The sequence below is a fragment of the Antedon bifida genome, chromosome 10 (genome assembly GCF_963402885.1).
Source record: "Antedon bifida chromosome 10, ecAntBifi1.1, whole genome shotgun sequence".
Classification (NCBI taxonomy): domain Eukaryota; kingdom Metazoa; phylum Echinodermata; class Crinoidea; order Comatulida; family Antedonidae; genus Antedon; species Antedon bifida.
In genome coordinates this window covers 7,759,664-7,778,144 of record NC_136235.1, presented here as the reverse complement: position 1 = coordinate 7,778,144, position 18,481 = coordinate 7,759,664, and the positions used below count along the sequence as shown (strand labels likewise).

The 18,481-nt window shown below is 33.4% G+C and overlaps 1 protein-coding gene across 1 annotated transcript; it reads left to right on the top strand.

Moving 5' to 3' along the window:
• The first annotated feature begins 2,461 nt into the window (after nucleotides 1-2,461).
• On the top strand, nucleotides 2,462-14,316 carry LOC144853786 (MAM and LDL-receptor class A domain-containing protein 1-like). Its single transcript, XM_078711617.1, has 22 exons — nucleotides 2,462-2,667; nucleotides 3,063-3,325; nucleotides 3,542-3,626; nucleotides 3,898-4,053; nucleotides 4,357-4,710; nucleotides 5,047-5,223; nucleotides 5,834-6,108; nucleotides 6,436-6,526; nucleotides 6,673-6,837; nucleotides 7,327-7,595; nucleotides 7,795-8,047; nucleotides 8,422-8,678; nucleotides 9,045-9,129; nucleotides 9,291-9,446; nucleotides 9,586-9,857; nucleotides 10,720-10,807; nucleotides 10,957-11,133; nucleotides 11,358-11,656; nucleotides 11,889-12,174; nucleotides 12,755-13,011; nucleotides 13,158-13,245; nucleotides 13,477-14,316. The coding sequence occupies exons 1-22, from the start codon at nucleotides 2,466-2,468 to the stop codon at nucleotides 13,731-13,733; spliced, it is 4,512 nt and encodes a 1,503-aa protein (XP_078567743.1). The 5' UTR covers nucleotides 2,462-2,465; the 3' UTR covers nucleotides 13,734-14,316.
• The last annotated feature ends 4,165 nt before the right edge of the window (nucleotides 14,317-18,481 follow it).

Here is an 18,481-nt window from a genome sequence, read left to right as displayed (position 1 = left end):
ACAAGTAGTTTTACACCGTCTAATAAACTAATAGAGAGTATCGGAAAACTCACGTAGACGCATACGTATCCTTGAGGTATACGGATACGTTTGGTATACCTTTTTTCATGTAGGAGGAAGGCCTAGCATAGTTTGTAGCCGAGGCCTAGCCATTTTTATTACTTCTTTGTCGTTTTCTTGAAATATTTTTATACTAAAATCTGTCTGAATTTGTTGGAATAATTTATGTTTAAGTTTTGCTGGTTAAATGTGATCTGTGCCACGTTTAACAAATTAATATTCAACGAATATATAAAACGTGTAAATGCAATGCGCACGTCGAAAGTCATCGGTATTAATGTCAAGCTACATAGAATTTGACGTAGTACACAAATTGTACCCATGCGTCGTACGTATACGGTTACGGAGGTTGCCCAAACTGCCTAATTATAGCATCCTCTCCGCGTGTTATAAAACCCCAATATTAATCTTAAAGTAAGCCAATGTATATGTAAATGACCTAAATGTATGGCTGAAGTAGAAATTTTGTCTGCCCTATATTCCAATTATAGTCATGCACCAATTAAATATAGTACTGTTGATGCTTTTATTATTTGTTTGCTACTATTTCTTTAATTTTGTTTTATCTGTATTTTATCATCGATGCACTCACCACTGCTATGCACCTAAACCTTAGTGAAGGATGAACGTTTCTGTTCCAGTATATTAACAAGAAAAGAATAATTTGCATAATAAAGATTGAATTTTTTCATGTGTAAGATGTAAAAAGCATGTATTCAAATAAAAGAATAATACCTAACCCAACTCAATACCCGTCGTTGTTGTTGTAACCATTCATGATCTCCATCAAGACAACACATTCTCATCCTAATTATAAGACAATTAAACTTACATTACACTCATAAAATTAAAGTATCATTCCAAACCACCGATAACATTGTGTTTTCACTGGTTCGTGTTTTGTTTAATGATGATGATAGGAAATGTACCAACCCCTTGTATCTTTACGTAAAGATTTATGCTTTAAACCTGATGAAAAATTACCTAATGTAGAAAAGCTAAACATTCCTTTGCAATTGTAAGAAGGTCAAACTTAGCAATAGTAATGCTGATAGTGATTGTACTGTCTAGATTGAGAGACTAAGGGAATTAAGGCAATGCATTATGGGTTAACAAGTAGGGGAGACCTCATGTTTGGATGTGGTCTGTATGTAAAAAATTACACAATGAGTTGAATGAACGTAAATAAATATGATATACAGTGATTTAATAGAACAAGTATTCATAATGACGGTTAAAACATATTAATAGAATAAAAAGAAAAAGGAAAAAATATATAAAAATAACAAATAACTATATAAAACCCAAAAGTAAAATGGAAATTTAAATAAAAACTGATTTGATTTGATTGATTAAGATTATACATAAATACATTGTAGCTATTTCCTCCATGATTGTAGTACTACATCCACCATTCCGGTTTCTATAAATCACTTGAGACCTATTGGAACAAACTATCCGACACATATTGAGGATAAGGAAACGATATGATAGTGTTTCCCAAGTTGTTCAATTGTGATTATAAATTATATAAACATTGAACCCGGATACGTGTATCTTTGCACCAATATAGTACCTCTCTGTACCGTTACTACAGCAAGATTTGTTTTATTATTATTAGACTCACAATTAAGTCATACTTCAAAAATATATTAACCTAATATTAATATTTATAAATGTAATATGGGTTAGGATTGGGCCTGCCTAAAGTAGGCCTGCAACCCCCACCCACTCCCCAAAAACAAATCTGTTAGGAGCTGAAATTCATTCGTACAAAATAAAAATGCGCAGTGCTACATTAATGTACATACGAAGTAGGCCTATTTCAAATGCAACGCAATGTCTTACAGCGCAGTGTTTCTCCATATAAAATGTCAGACCAGTATCAACCAGGAACAAGGCCATATACATGGCTGCAGTCGCGTGCTTAAGTTAGTGTTTACCGACCAACCGACCGAGGGACTAACCGACCGACCGACTAACCGACCGACATAGTGAGCTGTAGAGACTAAAAACTACCGCTATAATAAGAACCCCTGATCGAACGGAACCATTGATAAAGAATAAAGGAAAAGCTAAGAGACACCGGGATGTATGGTCTAATGATTGTGTCACTGATGAAACAGAAAAATCCGTCTGAAAAAAAAATGTAAAATTGTGTTCAGCACACAATAGAAATAAGTTTGCCTGTAATCCAACATAGGAAATAATCAAAGTTTCAACCCGGTATTATGACCCGAAGGTCACTGTGTATTGTCGTTATTATTGGATGTTGAGGTACTTCCAGGGAGGACTGAAATTGTATACTACCGGGTTTGAAGTATAAAGGGATATAACAAACAAAAACCACACAATACTAAATTTATTTTGATGTATTAGACATATAAGAGATAAAGAAAGTCAAGATGAACACCGTGTTTCTTCATCTGTTGATACTTTCTGTTTTAGTGTGTAATTTGTCAATTGTAAATTGTTTTAAAGACATAGATTGCAGTTTTGAGGAGGACATGTGCACCATAAAAAAAGACAAGACGGCGTCTGCTCGTTGGATAAGATGGTCAGGGGATTCTGCAGGGTCTGTAGATCATACTTACGGTAATAGTTCAGGTACGTAATCACAATTTTACGCAATGACGTCACATATATTATAATTTTAATTTCTTCAATTTTCTATTATAATTATCAATTTATGAACATTACTTACTTGTAGTCCTACCGTTTAATTTTCTATTTCTCCGATTTATTTGTTTATTCTGTAACAGATATTAATAATAATAATGGTAGCGCCTGATAAGTTGCTTAAGAAAAACAAAAATATCGATTGATGTTGCCTTTTTGATCACTCATTCCGAAGATGAGCAGATGAAAAAGATAAATTACTACAAAATTAGCACAAAATATAATTAAGAATGAAATATATATACTTAATCTTTTTTTAAAAATTGTATTCACTCACATTAAAAAGGTTAATAGTATGGCATTGTGAGACTTGTTGTTCACAGGATTCTTTATGTCTGTGTATAATTACGGAACTGCAAGGCTTCTAACTAAAGAATACACATCAGTATTCGAGGGTGGCCCAAAGTGCTTAACTTTCTGGTACAAAATATATAAGCAAAAGACATATGCTACGGATGGAACAATTCGTGTATATCAAACATACAACGAGACCCACTTTGGTGAACCAATCTGGAAGGTCACTGGTGATTTAGGAAATGTCTGGCGACCAATTGAATTGGATTTAACGAGTGATACAGATTTTAAGGTAAAAATGTTTTGAAAAAAAAAAGCATTCAGAGAGCTTGTTTATTAAATCAATAGATAATAACATTTATGACCATGTCATTCATAGATACCCCAATAAAACTTAAAAATGTACTCTTTTTGTCAATTGTACGCACTCAATTTCAACACCACATATCGTGACCTAACAATATTCTCCAATGAATGCGAATTGTTCTCTTTAACTTTTTACTTATAGATTGTTATTGAAGCTGATCGACGTCACTCAACATCAATGTCAATTGATGACGTTGTAATAACAGATGAAAAGTGTCCCGGAACATGTAAGCAATAAATATATGATGATATACCAGTTAGAATTTTTACTGCCTAAATACTTTGGTTTATTTATTATCTACTGAAAATATTTATAGATATATAATGTTAGAATCTTTATTAATTTCGTTTTAAAATACATCAAACATAATTGCAATACCAACAAATACATATTTTGAGCACAACACACATGGGTGTCGACATGTAATTTTATTGCAAAAAATGCTTAAGGAAACGTGTAGGATCATACATTTACTGTTGAATATGATCATATTTCAGATTCCCTCAATCCTGACATATCATGCAACTTTGAAGACAACCTTTGTGGTTATCAAACTGACCCTACTGTTGATGTCGATTGGATACGACAGCAGGCGGATGAGGGGATGTCAGGAGATGGACCAGATGAAGACCATACATTTGGGTTTGACTATGGTAACTCACTTTTGGTAAAAAAAAAAGCTTTACAAAAGACACTTTTATAAAAAAATAATCAAACTCTCCTGCATTCAACAACAAATATAATTCGGCATTTCTCAGAATCTCAGATATTATCTTTCGGAATAACCTGTAATGACATTTTGGTAATTTCTGTTTGATAGACACATAACGGAGGTATTTTGTGTGAGTACTGGTGCCACATACAGCACTAGTGCATAGATAAAATACTCTAGAGGCTGAAGTAATCATAAATAGGTTAAAATGTCTATTTCTTCTTCTTTTTTTTTTATTAATTAGGGCATTATTTGTGTGTAAACCCAAATACAACTCCACGATTATCAGGCCACAGAGCTAGAATCATATCACCAATTCAGAATACAACTGCAGATGACTACTGTGTCTTGTTCTGGTACTACGTATCTGGTTCAAATGTTGGTAAATTAAAAGTGTTCGCAGAGCAAAATAACAAGAAAGCGTTAATGTGGAATGTCCGAGGTGATCAACGATCATCGTGGCATCGAGGTAGTTTTCAACTAACCAATACAGATGATCCTTTTCGACTGATCTTTGAAGCAATTCGTGGAAGCAATCCAAGTCAAGGTGCCTTCTGCTTTGATGACGTTGATGTTCTTAGTGGAATTTGTCCAATACGTAAGTTTACTGTATATTTGTTATCTTGCGCTGTTAAAATACTGTACTGTAGTCTGTCTGTGTTTACATTGTAAGTGTATATCTTTATAACGTGTTCATGCACAAGTTCACCGTAACTCAATCGATTTTGAAACTGTGCGTATAAATTCGTTATTCAGATATGATTACAAATTTGATGATTACAATGTTGCTTGAGTTATTAGTCGCGTGCAACGCGACTCTACAGCTCACTATGTCGGTCGGTTGGTCGGTCGGTTAACATTAACTTGAGCACGCGACTGCAGCCATGTATATGGCCTTGATCTAATGCAATACAATATGATTTTTCACTTAAAGATTACACGACACCAACTCCAACAGAGCCACTTCCAACCGAACGAACTTGGCAAGTGAAAAACATAGACGATGCTGGTTGTACATTTGAGAACGATACGTGTGGATATGGTTCCTATGATGGGAAGGAGTCAACGTGGAAAATCATGTCAGCGTATGACCATACTGTTGGACCTGAAGGTAAGATAGCATAGAAATCATACAATTTTGTCAGTGTCACAACGAACAGGCATAAATGAATGTTTACAAATGTTGATAAATAGTCTAAATTTATAGTTTTAACGCATAACATGTGCCTGCTTGTGGTGTGAATGGCGACTTTTGTCAATGATATTTTCCCTCAAATAACATAAATGTAAGTTCGAAGTCCTTTTCTGCTTCTAATGATGGTGTAACTAATGGTGACTTTGCTTCTGCTTCCACTAAATGATGGCACTGATGGTAATTTTGCTTCTGCTTCTAATGATGGTGGCACTAATGGTGACTTTGCTTCTACTTCCACTAAATGATGGCACTGATGGTAATTTTGCTTCTACTTCTAATGATGGTATAACTAATGGTGACTTTGCTTCTGCTTCCACTAAATGATGGCACTGATGGTGATTTTGCTTCTGCTTCTAATGATGGTGGCACTAATGGTGACTTTGCTTCTGCTTTCACTAAATGATGGCACTGATGGTAATTTTGCTTCTGCTTCTAATGATGGTGGCACTAATGGTGACTTTGCTTCTGCTTCCACTAAATGATGGCACTGATGGTTAATATAATGATAATTATTATTTAATTTTAGGACATTATTTGGGATTAAACAAGATCAACTATTATGGAGTTCGTTTTCGTACTCCATACATACACAGCACGAGCGTTTCCAACTGCTTGATGTTCTATTACATGTGTAATGACTATTATTGGTGTAAAAGCAGACCCCTAAGTATCTACATTATGGATCAGGCCGCTGGTGACAAGCAGTTGTTAATTGACCCAATTTGGATAACCAATGAATACTCAACAGACCACTGGAAAAAGATACAAATTGATTTACCGCCAACAAATGACAATTTTACCGTGAGTAATAGTATTGAGTATAGAAAAGTATAGAAAAAAAAATCATCAACGCGCCGTTGATGATTTTTTTTTCTTGTCTTTCCAGGTACTGTATCTACAATATATTTAGTATTTCGGACACATTTTGTGATACATAAATGTGACGCCGTATTTTAAACATAAATTAATTCCATGAATTGTCTACGATACCGGAAAAATAATGTCTTTTCTATAACTAGACAAAGGAATGTGTTCTAAGTTCAGCTTTACTACCCATCGGAAACATTATTCTACATTTAAACAGCTTCATTTATAGATAATACTATATTATTATGTATTTACAAATAGGTGGTTTTTGAATCCATGATGTATGGACGTCACAATATTAGGATGTTTGGTATTGATGACGTAGTTTTCTATGACCAGAAGTGTTCAGCAGGTATTTATGTTTACACAATAGTAGTAGGCCTATAAAACATACACATTTATAATGATTTACTTTATGTAGTTTTAAGGATTGTGAGTACATCTTTACTAATAATATATCTTTACTATATACTATTTGTATTATTTATATAAATTTAGTTAAACCTGAACCATTTAAATCAACCATTGACTGTGATTTCGAAAGAGGTGAAATGTGTGGTTACATTCAACAAGCAACAGGTAACAAGTGGAGAAGATTCCAAGGCCCAACACCTTCACTTGGTACTGGGCCAGAAAACGATCATACTTTTAACAAAGCAGAAGGTGAGACGTCTTAGTCTAGGTCAAAAGTAGCATTAGTTACTTATTAGATATTTTCTTCTCCAACATACAGTTACTGTTAACTGCCATGAATTCTTCTATAATAATTATTACTCCAATTCTCCTATATAATCTTAAATCGTGAAAAGTAGAAACAATTTATAATAATATTTCTTTACTATGAACAAAATGCTGAGTGTACGCTTATTGATTCATTTTGGAAAATGCCGGTAGTAACACAACTTTATCAATGGTTCCTGTATTACTTATTATATGAAATAACATTTTTTTAGTACAATTACACAGTAATCGTTAATTTCTTAACTTAAAAAATATTCATTAGGCCAAGGTAGCATAGTACTTGCCGTAGTACTAGTAATTTGGTACCGGTATTGTGTGACGATATAGATGGCGCCCTATATATAGACGTGTTCAAAGCGTAAGATATTGCACTCCAATTAATTATATATCATAAATTTGTACTTGTTGAAGGCCATTATATATACGTTGAAGCATCGCTTGTAGGAAGAGCAGGTGGAGTCACTTCTATCACCACACCGTATATTAGACATATAAATGGTCCAATGTGCCTTAAGTTTTGGTATCACATGTACGGTGAGGACATAGGTAGTTTGACGGTTCGAGGTAAATATCGATTATCAGACATGCATCTATGGTATAAAACTAGTACACCTACCTCAGAATGGTCGCTTGGCACTATTGATCTCAACAATAATGGAGTGTTCGATGAACTGATCAAGGTAAATACTCTATTTTGATAGTATTGCCTTATTTATTAAATGCTTAAAAGTGTTTATTTAGAAATTATTTTGACTGACAAATCATTCATGGGATATATACTGTACGACGTGTAATGCCACTGTCCTAATTTCTTTATTAGTTAATTAGAATAAATGCAAAATATTACCAGCTAATATGAATAGTATTATTTACTTACAGTTTACATTTCAAGCGTTGTCAGCTCGTGGGGCCGGATATAAAGGAGATATTGCTCTTGATGATATTAAACTTGTTCCTAATGCATGTAATTCACCTGAACCTGCGATTACACATTCGTATTGTCCATTTAAAGAGCATCCTTCTAACAAATGTAACTACAGAGATTATGTACCAAATTATATTTGGCATCCTTGGAAATATCAAGATGAAACCTCGTGGACAGGCAGTGAGACATCAATAAAGATTTCGAAAGGTAGGATTTAAGGTTCAACTTAGATAATATGTGTGTGTGGCAAAATAATAAAATAAAATGAAATGGAGTGGAGTGTAATGTAAAGGAAAGAAAGAATAGAAAAGGGAAAGAAAAAAAAGAAAAGAAATGGAATAATTAAACAATCAATATATCTAAAAAAATAATATTTTTGGATTCGAGTAATGCGATTTAGGCCTAGTAGAAATAATGATGATTCTCATACCACAGTAATGTATCAGAAGGCCTTGCACTAAATAACACTTTTAGGTATTTTAAGACATTTAAAAAAAAATACTGACAGCCTCAAACAATTAATTTGCTTTCTTTCATTTGTATTTACAGATCATAAATAAACATCACATTTTTCTTCATAGGTGTCAATTCATTTTTATATGCTGACATTCATGAAGAAAACAAAAATGTAGCGATTATAACTCCTGAATTTAAATACGCCAAACGATATTGTCTACAAATGTTATACATAATCAAAGAGGATTTTGGTTTGAACATCCATTTTGTACATCATACAACGACTAAAACGTTGATAACTTCCCTGACGAGGCAAATGGCGCCATTGTGGGCAAAATACACTCTAGAGTTGGAGACAACAAAGCCAGATGAACAGTTCTCAGTGAGTATACTGCAAAGGTTATGCCTATTATCATTATAAAATTATTGTGTATTTTTTATTAACCCGTGTTTGTAAGAAATGGTTATTATAATGTTGGTTGTTGATAACTACTTGCCGACAGATTGCTCGGCTGTTAGTTACTGACTGGAATACACGTGTACAATCTAGAATATGCCGAATGACTAGTGGCTAATAACAAGACAATTTATATAAATAATAGGATCAGTAGACGGAACACTCTTATAGTTATTAGAAGCATAATTTCCTTTAATGTATCGTGATCACATACAACTTATAATGTATTCTGCAACATTGGTTTCATCAAATCGGTATTTTGGTGATCAACATAGCATTTTAACTTTATAGATCATGTTTGAAGCTAAAATAGGTCATGCGATCAACGGATTTGTGGCAATAGATGACGTCATGATCAGCAAAGGACACTGTCCAAGTAAGTTCTTCACAGCTCTATAATAATGTATCATACGAAAAGACGACCGATACACTGACATATTATTATTAGTTTGTTTCCGTAATGTTATTGATTATCCAAGAACAATTATATATAAGTTTGATCTTCGTAAATGTCTTCTTTTGTATTACTTTTGTCAGTACCTGAAGTTATGGATAAAATAGACTGCAGTTTTGAGAAGGATTGCGCATTTTCTACCAATACATCATTGCTTAATGGTTGGCAACTATCAGACAAAGAAACTCATACACATAAGAGGCTACCAAATATTGACAATACGTATGGGACGCCATCAGGTAAGTAACCATATTTTCCCATAAATGAACAATGATGACATGTATACATACATGCAAACAATGTTTTGTAGAACTGCTATAGTTCATTTAAATAACTGTGATTCTGTTTTATTCAGTTCCTATAAATATTTATTTTCAGGTCATTACTATTTCATTTCGTTTCGACATACCCAACCGCCAACCGAACGAAATTTTCTTCGTACACCAGTAGTAGAGATGACAGCCAAGAAACGCTGCTTCCAGTTTTATTATTATCTAAACTCAAATGCAATATCGAGTCTCAACGTTTATGTCGATGATGAGTCAATTAAGCGCTTCCCTGTTGATCCAATCTGGTCTTCAATAGGCAAGAAAGGCAACCGGTGGAACCTCGTTCAAATGGACATCGAACAAACTAAAGGCAACTACTCGGTAAGGATAGGCCTACTGTAAGAAGTACATAAGATAAACCTTGAAATGTTCTAGTGAGTGGTGGAGCAACAAAGCGCATTGAGCGAAATTATCATTAGGGAGCTTATGCACGTAAACGTTAACTTTAACGGCTGACGTCAACATTCTACTCATTTCATAAAAGCGTATTTCAGCGAACAGTTGCGTTGACGTTGATCCAATTTATTTGATTTCGCGCTCCGACGGGAAGTGTAGAAGGCAACACATGTGTCGCGCACGCAACATACGCCGCTCGTATTAAGACAAATTATGGGCCTATAGACTAGGCATAGCTTGGCATGTTTAACCATGCATATATATTTGGTGATAAATATCATATTGCGATGAACAATTCTTTTGTTTTGGTTTAATTAAAATTATAATTTATATTTACTATTTGTTTTCTTAATTATTTGCAGAATTTTAATGATTCTTCCATGTTTCGATAACGTTTTTCATTTACGATATTTTTCAGAAATAAGGTTTTCAACGCACGTAACTAAAGTTTTCGTAATTCTTGAGCTCGCTCAATCGATTTGTTTACACGTGAGCAAAGCTTGCACGTTGTATGTTGGAAAATAGCGTTAACGTTTACGAGCTCTTGTGAAAGCTCCATTCTATTATTTGAATACAAACTCTGTATTATTTGTATTGATGTATCTTAGAATATGTAAGGCTATATACATGTTTCTTTGCGAAATAATAGATAACAAATGTTCAACTAATTTGTTCTACATCTATATTTTAAGTTGTTAAAGGATTGTAACTGAGTTATGAGAATAATTGTTAAATGAACTTAAAAACGAATATGACAAACCTAATCAAAATAGTTGTATATTTTTAGATTGTATTTGAACCAAGATCCGGAGGTGGAAAGCACGCAGATATCGCCATCGATGACGTCATCCTTTTGCATAATAAATGTATTAAAGGTATGTTAGTTTTGTCTCTAGGCAAACTACCATAATTAACGCAGTAATAATAAATGTATCTCTTTCCTTGAACATCATGACTAATACTACTAAATTTAAAAAATATAAATGATTTACGTATATTATTCTAAACATCGTTCTCGTTTCAGTTCCTGAACCGAAATGGACTTCAACTATTGATTGTGACTTTGAAAGTGAAAACAGTTGTAGATACAAAAATGTACGCACGGCAAAATGTAATTGGACTCGTCATGGAGGTAAAACAAAAACAAAGAAAACTGGACCAAGTAATGACCACACATACATATTGAATGACGAAAAAGAAGGTATTTCAACTGTTAATTCTATTACAAAAAAACCCTATAAAATGTGTTGGTATCTATAACGAACATGCAATACTCTTTTCACATTCATATTGCAGCTAACATCTTCTAGCCCATATTCTCAAAAGTAGACCAACTTGATAATGAATTCTTGTTGTGGACTGAAATACAGGTGAATGATTGGTAAAACATAAGCTTTTCACATATATTTTTTATCTTTCCAATAGGGAACTATATGTACATCGAAACGTCACCTCCACGAGTACCATTTGACTCTGCAGAATTATCTAGTCCACTTCTACCTGCCTCTGTCGACTCTAAATGCCTTCATTTTTGGTATCACATGCATGGAAATTCAGTAGGTAGTCTAGAAGTATACAGGGTAACGCCGGCACTTAGTGAAAAGAAGTTACTGTGGTCGAAAACTGGAGAGCAAGGTGATCACTGGAGAAAAGCAATTCTTCCACTGAATGTAAAAAGATATTTTAAGAATGGTTCTAAAGAGATAATTGACCACTCAATGAAGGTTAGTCAACATAGTATTATAGAAAAGTATGTACTGTATCGATGGAACATATTTCAATTTAAGAATAAGAACATTAGGTAAATAAGAAATGGATAGCTTGTTTCGATTACTGTTTGCCCATATGTCTGTGGAGGCTTGCCTGAATTACATATTTCAGTTTATGAATTGTACTCAATTATTTTACGAGAAAAATAACAATTATGCATGTCTTACTCTTTACCTTTTAACACAGGTACATTTTAAAGGCATAGTTGGCTACGGGTATGAAGGGGATATTGCGATTGATGACGTGAAAGTTGTCATCATGTCATGTGATCCTCCGCCAGAGAGTCACCCAGTTAACGAAACTAGCTGCGACTTTGAGAATGGTGTAATGAGATGTGGATTTGAAGAAAACACCAATGAAGATGGCAGTGGTGATGAAAGAGAAACTTTATTGGACTGGACCTTTTTTAATGCATCATCCATTAATGGAAACCAAACCATTTCAAATGATACAAATGTTGTTCTCTCTCAAAGTAATGAAACATTTCTTATATATTGCCAATTTATACTGTATATTACTTCTATATAGTGCAGTCCTATCGTTATCTAATTAACGGGGTTTCGTTAAAATTTAGTCGGGTATGATAAAGGTTTTCTGGATGGTACTGTACTAGTACTAACACACAAATATTTATACATGTCATATGATACTGTACAATTACCTACCTCAACTAAGTGTGTGTGTACACGCTATTATGCTGCAGTGACACTGTACTTTAATAATTATCTTGCATCAAACTGTGGCAATAGTAATACACTAATGCGTTTCGGGGAGTTTGTTTAGATGAGAAATTTAGTAGTGTAGTTTGTAAAATAAGATAAGTTGCCGACTTTCCAATCTTTTATATAGCCTACTTCTCTTTATAATACGGTTTTACGAATGCAAATTCTACCCAATTGTGTTTACAGCAAAATCGTTCCATTTTGTTTAAAACTGTAAAATAATAACAACAATCTATATTAAATAAACACAACACGTTTAACCATTCCATGTTTAATTTAAGTGCATGTTCACACGCCAATATCTGTCAACTTACATTGATTTTTTCCCAGATCAAAGTTCCTATATATTTGCGAAAGCAGCAGAATTAAAAACAGGCCAGCGAGTTGTATTGACATCACCAGATATCTCCGCTGGTTTGTACAACTGTCTACACTATTCGTATGTCAGTACTGGTGATTTTGTAATTGATATATACACCAAATCATCATCTGGAAAAATAGACATGGTTTATGCGTTACCTAGAAGACACCAGTCAACATGGCGTAGACACAGAGTCAACATATTACCCCAAGAAGAAACATTTACGGTAATACTTACTGTTGACTATGATTTACTCTGTTAAAAAAAGAAATAAATGGAAGGAGAAGAACTAAAAATATTAAATTCAATAGAAGGTATAAACAGCATATTTTACACACAAAAAATGATTTGTTTTTAAATTTTAATTGTTAGGTCGTGTTTGAAGGTGTTGTCGGACGAGTACGAACCGGTTTTATGGCGCTTGATGATGTCATGATAGAAAATGGAAAATGTACCACAGGTCTGTATTTATTAAGACGCTTATATTTCTAAAATGATTTTTATTCATTTCTGTTTACATTGTAAATGAATTGTATTTTTGTTTTGCCATAAGCTGTACGTTTGTACTTTTAAAATTCTGTATTGTAAATATAGATGCAACATGTATTGTTGAGTTTGCCATCTGTGTTCAATGCAAATTCCATAACTTAACTTAGATAATAATTTAACGGTGTTTTTGTTTAAATTGCAGTGGCTGTTTCAGAAGCGCCTCAAACTCTAGTGAATGAAGCAACAGAACAGCCAAAAACAACCGACTCTTTATCCTATAAAATTACCATTGCTTTCCTATCAGTATTGTTTGCAATTGCAGTTATTCTTCTTGTACTGTTATCAATATTTTATTGGAAACTAAAGCATCCGAAAGCTTCAGATGATTCAAACACAGACAATGAACTGAAGGAGACAGAGGAAAAGGATAAGAATGCGTATGCCTCGTTTAAAACCTAACACACCTCACCATTTTAAAACAAAATTACATAATTTAAAAATATTTTGTATCTTTAATAAGTTCTTTCTCTGTGTTCCGATACCGAGCTTTCGTTTCAGAAAGTTAGACGAAGGACGAACATTATAAGGAACCGAACGGTGTATACGCATGCGCACAATAATCTTTTTTTTGTCTTTCTATCATCTCGAAAATCTGTATTGTACTCTCCTATAATGCAGTGCGGATTTGGAAAAAATATATAGTGGTCACAAAATATTCACATGGATTTTATAATAGGCCTATCTATATTTGTAGTCATTTGTTTTTGTTTTGATTACAAGGGTTCACATTTGTTCGTGCAAATTGTCCGAAGCAAAGACTTATTATTAATGGTATATACAACTGCAACTTTGTAGTAATGAACATTTTTACCTTATATAATGTAACCTTATTTTAGGTTTTTAAAATTGAAACAATATTTAGTTGAAAATAATAGTTAAGTATGTGTTGTACACAGTTTCACTTAAAAATATTATTTAGAATGCAGTTTAACCAATTACTAACGAGTTTAAGTATAGAGAACATATATACAGTAGTTTGTCACACTTTACAGAATTATAATAAAATATATTATATTACACAATTGTATTGGTAAGCAGTTTTAGTTGTTGTTTATGTTTTGTTTAGAATGATGGTGTAGTCCGAGAATTAAAAACATTTTGTAGAACTTTTTGTAGCAATATAATGAAAACGAAAAATGAAAACAAAATAGTTGTCACACAGCCGCAATTACGGCTCTTTCGGACATGTAATTGCTGGTAACCAACGGTGAATAACGGTAAATAGCCACAACTGTACACATATAAATGTAAAAAGTAAAATTTAATAATAATCTTCGACAACCAATTCTTTCTTTTATAATTCAAACCCCCAAAAAAAAAACCCACAAAAAAAACCCAACCAATTCTCAAACAATGATACCGTGTTCCTATTCCCCACAAACTTTATGCAATTCCCCAAATTTCCCAATCCTTCCAAACCAAATATCAACAATCTTCTTATTTTTAAATAAATCCCCGAAACCCCCCTTTCAAATACAATAATATCACAAGATGAATAATTAAACAATACTAAATGTCCACAATATCGTTCCTTCTTGCCTTCTCTCCTACGCTGACACAAAACAAATTAGAAAGATAAAAGTTAAAACGATTCTGCAAATAAACAACTCCCACGCCTCTGCTCCCGTTCTGCTTGTATTATCAATTATAATTCTTCCTATTTTCTGACATATAAATAAATCAAATATAAAGTTAAAATGTTTCTTGATGTCGTTCTGCCCTGCAATCCGCTCCCCGACCAATTATTTCTTTCTCCTTTCCACGTAAAATAATATCAGTATCAATCCAGTTACTCTTCAATATTTCCAAACAATTCTTTACATGCAACAACGTCTGCTGTTTCCAACAGTTATTTCTTCCGTCAATTTACCTTCACAATTTAAATTAATCCTCAGTAATCTCAACAATTAACAGTTCTACATTTAAGTACAGCCTTATAGTATTACTTCCAACTCAAAATTTATTAACTTCATGTATATCACTTTATTTCCTTTCTGCTTCAGCTCTATATCACCATAATTATCTCCAACTCACAATTTATTAACTTCATGTATATCTCTTTATTTCCTTTCTGCTTCAGCTCTATATCACCATAATTCAATTACTTCTTCTCCTGCACGTCTTAGTTTCTCATATCAATATTCACCTATCCCTTTCTGGCTTAACATAACATAGCCCTCCCTCTCTGTCTCCTCTCAATTTCCATCTACCTCAAAATTCCCTCAATTATCCACATATCACCACCTTATCCTTCTCCACCAATCAGCAACTCACACACTAACTTAACCCTTATACCTCTCCTCCAATCAGCAAACACCACACAATCCTTCTCTGCAACACAAAAACTCTGCTCCACTGGCTTCACACAATAGCTTCCTAAAACAAAAGAAAGGTTCAAATAGTGAAAACAAAGGAAAAGTAAGAATGACTTGCAAAATATATACACAACTTTATGTCACTTGTGACAATAGTAAATACCATTATCCACTCGAAATATGAGCTCCTTTAAAAAGTTGATAATGGTGATGACGAGGATTAAAACGAAATTTCTCTTTCAATACAACTTTCAGACAAACTTTAAATTTGATACATAATACAAAAAAATAAATAGACTGGATTCCGTAACAACCATCAACAAATTGTGAAGGAAAGAGGACCAATACTGGGCTTTAATTTTTAAAAGATCGTTACAGAGACATTGGTTCAAGCCTATGTGTCATATTAATTGTTTCAATGCCTCGTCTTTCGATGGATGAGACGTAAAGCCGTTGGTCCCGCGCACGTTAAAGAACTTGGTAAATTATTCGAAAAGAGTAGGGGTGTGCTTACTGTAGCACACTGCTGGCTTCTGTCATGCGGCTGTAGAAGGTCTAAGCCGAATGTATTCAGTTTCCTGTTAAGCTCGATGATTATAGCTACATTTACATTTATATACTGGTAATAGTATCATCCCTAAAAAGGTAAGCTTACGAGGGTGCTATTGTGATTAATGACGATAATGATTTATGGTAAACCCATAGCAAGAAAACGTTAAAACAACATCTATTGTTGTTACTAACATTTATTTTGTTATTTTTACATTTGCATGCGACAGCATTATTTCAATATGTCGTTTATACACCAATGAAAGGGGTGCATTTGGGATCAATACATTTCACATCAAAAACATTTCATTAACTAAATCAGATGTAATCCATGTGGATTCTATTTGGCGTAGTATTTTTTCTTAAGAGGTGCATATTTATTCGAAATTTTAAGAAATTTATTTACAAAGCTTTCGAGTATATTATCGATTTCTTTCCAATTTCCATCTGCCATATCAAGTTTAAATTCATTCTCATTAAATTGTTTGTAGTTCCTACTTATTTTAAAATTATGTTTAGAGATATTTTGTTTCTTTTTTTTCCCAATAGAAGCATAAATAACACAATGGTCACTGCATAATCATATTTGAAGCAAAAATTATTCAAATTACAAAATTGAAATGTGATAATGTATAACGGCGTGTTATGCATATTTTATATTACAAAACCTGTCATGGCCTATTAATGTTATAACGATATCTGTATTCTCATGGGTGTAGGCTACTGTCTGGGGAGGTGCGAAACGTAAATGCGGAATAACCCCACTGATCGACCCCTTTTTCCTGTGGCCGACCTAAGACAATTAAAAATAGAGCTGTTAGGTCCCCGGAAATGGCACTTTACATGGTTTGTTAAAATATAATAAGCCTACATGACCAGCCCATCATAGTTGGGGAAGAGATAAGAAAATGTTAAAAAAATCGACCTGCTAGGTCTCCGGAAATTGTACCTATTATACTACGAAATATGAAACAAAATATTATAAGCCTACATGACTAGCCCTACCATGGTTTGGGCTGAACTAAGACAATTTTAAACAAATATTTCTTACAAAAAAAACATTTTTAATCATTGTTCTTTCTTCAGATTATAATGATTTATTATATCAATTATTTTTGTTTAATAATCCATAGTAAACATTTTGTGTAAATTAATATTGTCTGGCCTGCTGTACAGAACAAAAATATAATCATAAACTAAACTACAGTATATGTAGATGATATTCCAGGGTAGCAGCATTAACTCCCTAAGTTCAGCCACACACACACTAGTATAGGCCTACTACCTAGGGATAACGATGCGACATTAGAAGTTAATAGCATACATTGCCTGTTAATATTTTATATCAATATTAAAATAAAGGAAGAATTATTTTAAATCTGACTTGTAGTTTTCGAAATATAGGGTCCAAAACATCGCCGAAAATAATCGTTTTTAGCCACGAACTAAGTAAATAAATTGCGCCCTCAGTAGGCAATTGTATGAACTTTAATAATTACGGTTTTTAGTAGTATATTTTGTATATCAACATTGTAAAATTCAATCAAATATGATATTACATGTTTATTAAATACAAAAGAGTGTTTATTTAACCTCATTCAAAGAATTTCAATACATTATTTTCCCGACGTGTGTTGGACATGCCAGGACATGCAGTCCTCAGAGACAACGGCACACACAAAATTCTTACGCAGTCTGTTGATCTGCCTCAACCAATTAAGGGCGAGAGTCCAAAATCGTTCAACCGTGAGCCCTCATAGACTCTCGTTTCCCAGACGTTTTTTTGGGTCCAGCAGGTTGGACCTATAAATTAATCGAGTTTACAAAATTGCGAAACTGTCAGCCTTAGATATATAGCTTTCCCGTTGATAAAGCTTCTTATTGATTATGTCCTCAGGGGTTTTAGCTGGGTAAAGCCGCGGCGCGAAAATAGAGCTACTAGTTCCTGGAAAATGCACTTATACTTTGAACTATGAAATGAAATATAAGTCCCCAGTACAGCTCTACATCATGGTTGGGTCTGAGCTAAAAAATACGTTTAGCCTCTGATCCCACTAGGCATCACTATTAACATTGTTATTTTACTATCATCACTGTTGTTAATCGTTAGAAATCTAAAACCGGACCTAATCCTACACTGAAATATTATGAGTTAAATTTAGAACAATATAATTGTCAATCAAGTGTCTTAAGTTCAATAAAAGAGGATCTTCTAGACAATTTTAGTGACATTATGTTTTTAAGTAACAACTTAATTGATTTAACAGTCAGAAGTTTCCCAAC

Coding starts and splice junctions, on each gene's coding strand:
- LOC144853786 (XM_078711617.1), top strand. CDS start 2,466: ATGAACACCGTGTTTCTTCATCTGTTGATACTTTCTGTTTTAGTGTGT. Junction 6,527..6,672: donor TGACCAGAAGTGTTCAGCAG/GTATTTATGTTT, acceptor ATATAAATTTAG/TTAAACCTGAACCATTTAAA. Junction 11,134..11,357: donor ATTGAATGACGAAAAAGAAG/GTATTTCAACTG, acceptor TCTTTCCAATAG/GGAACTATATGTACATCGAA.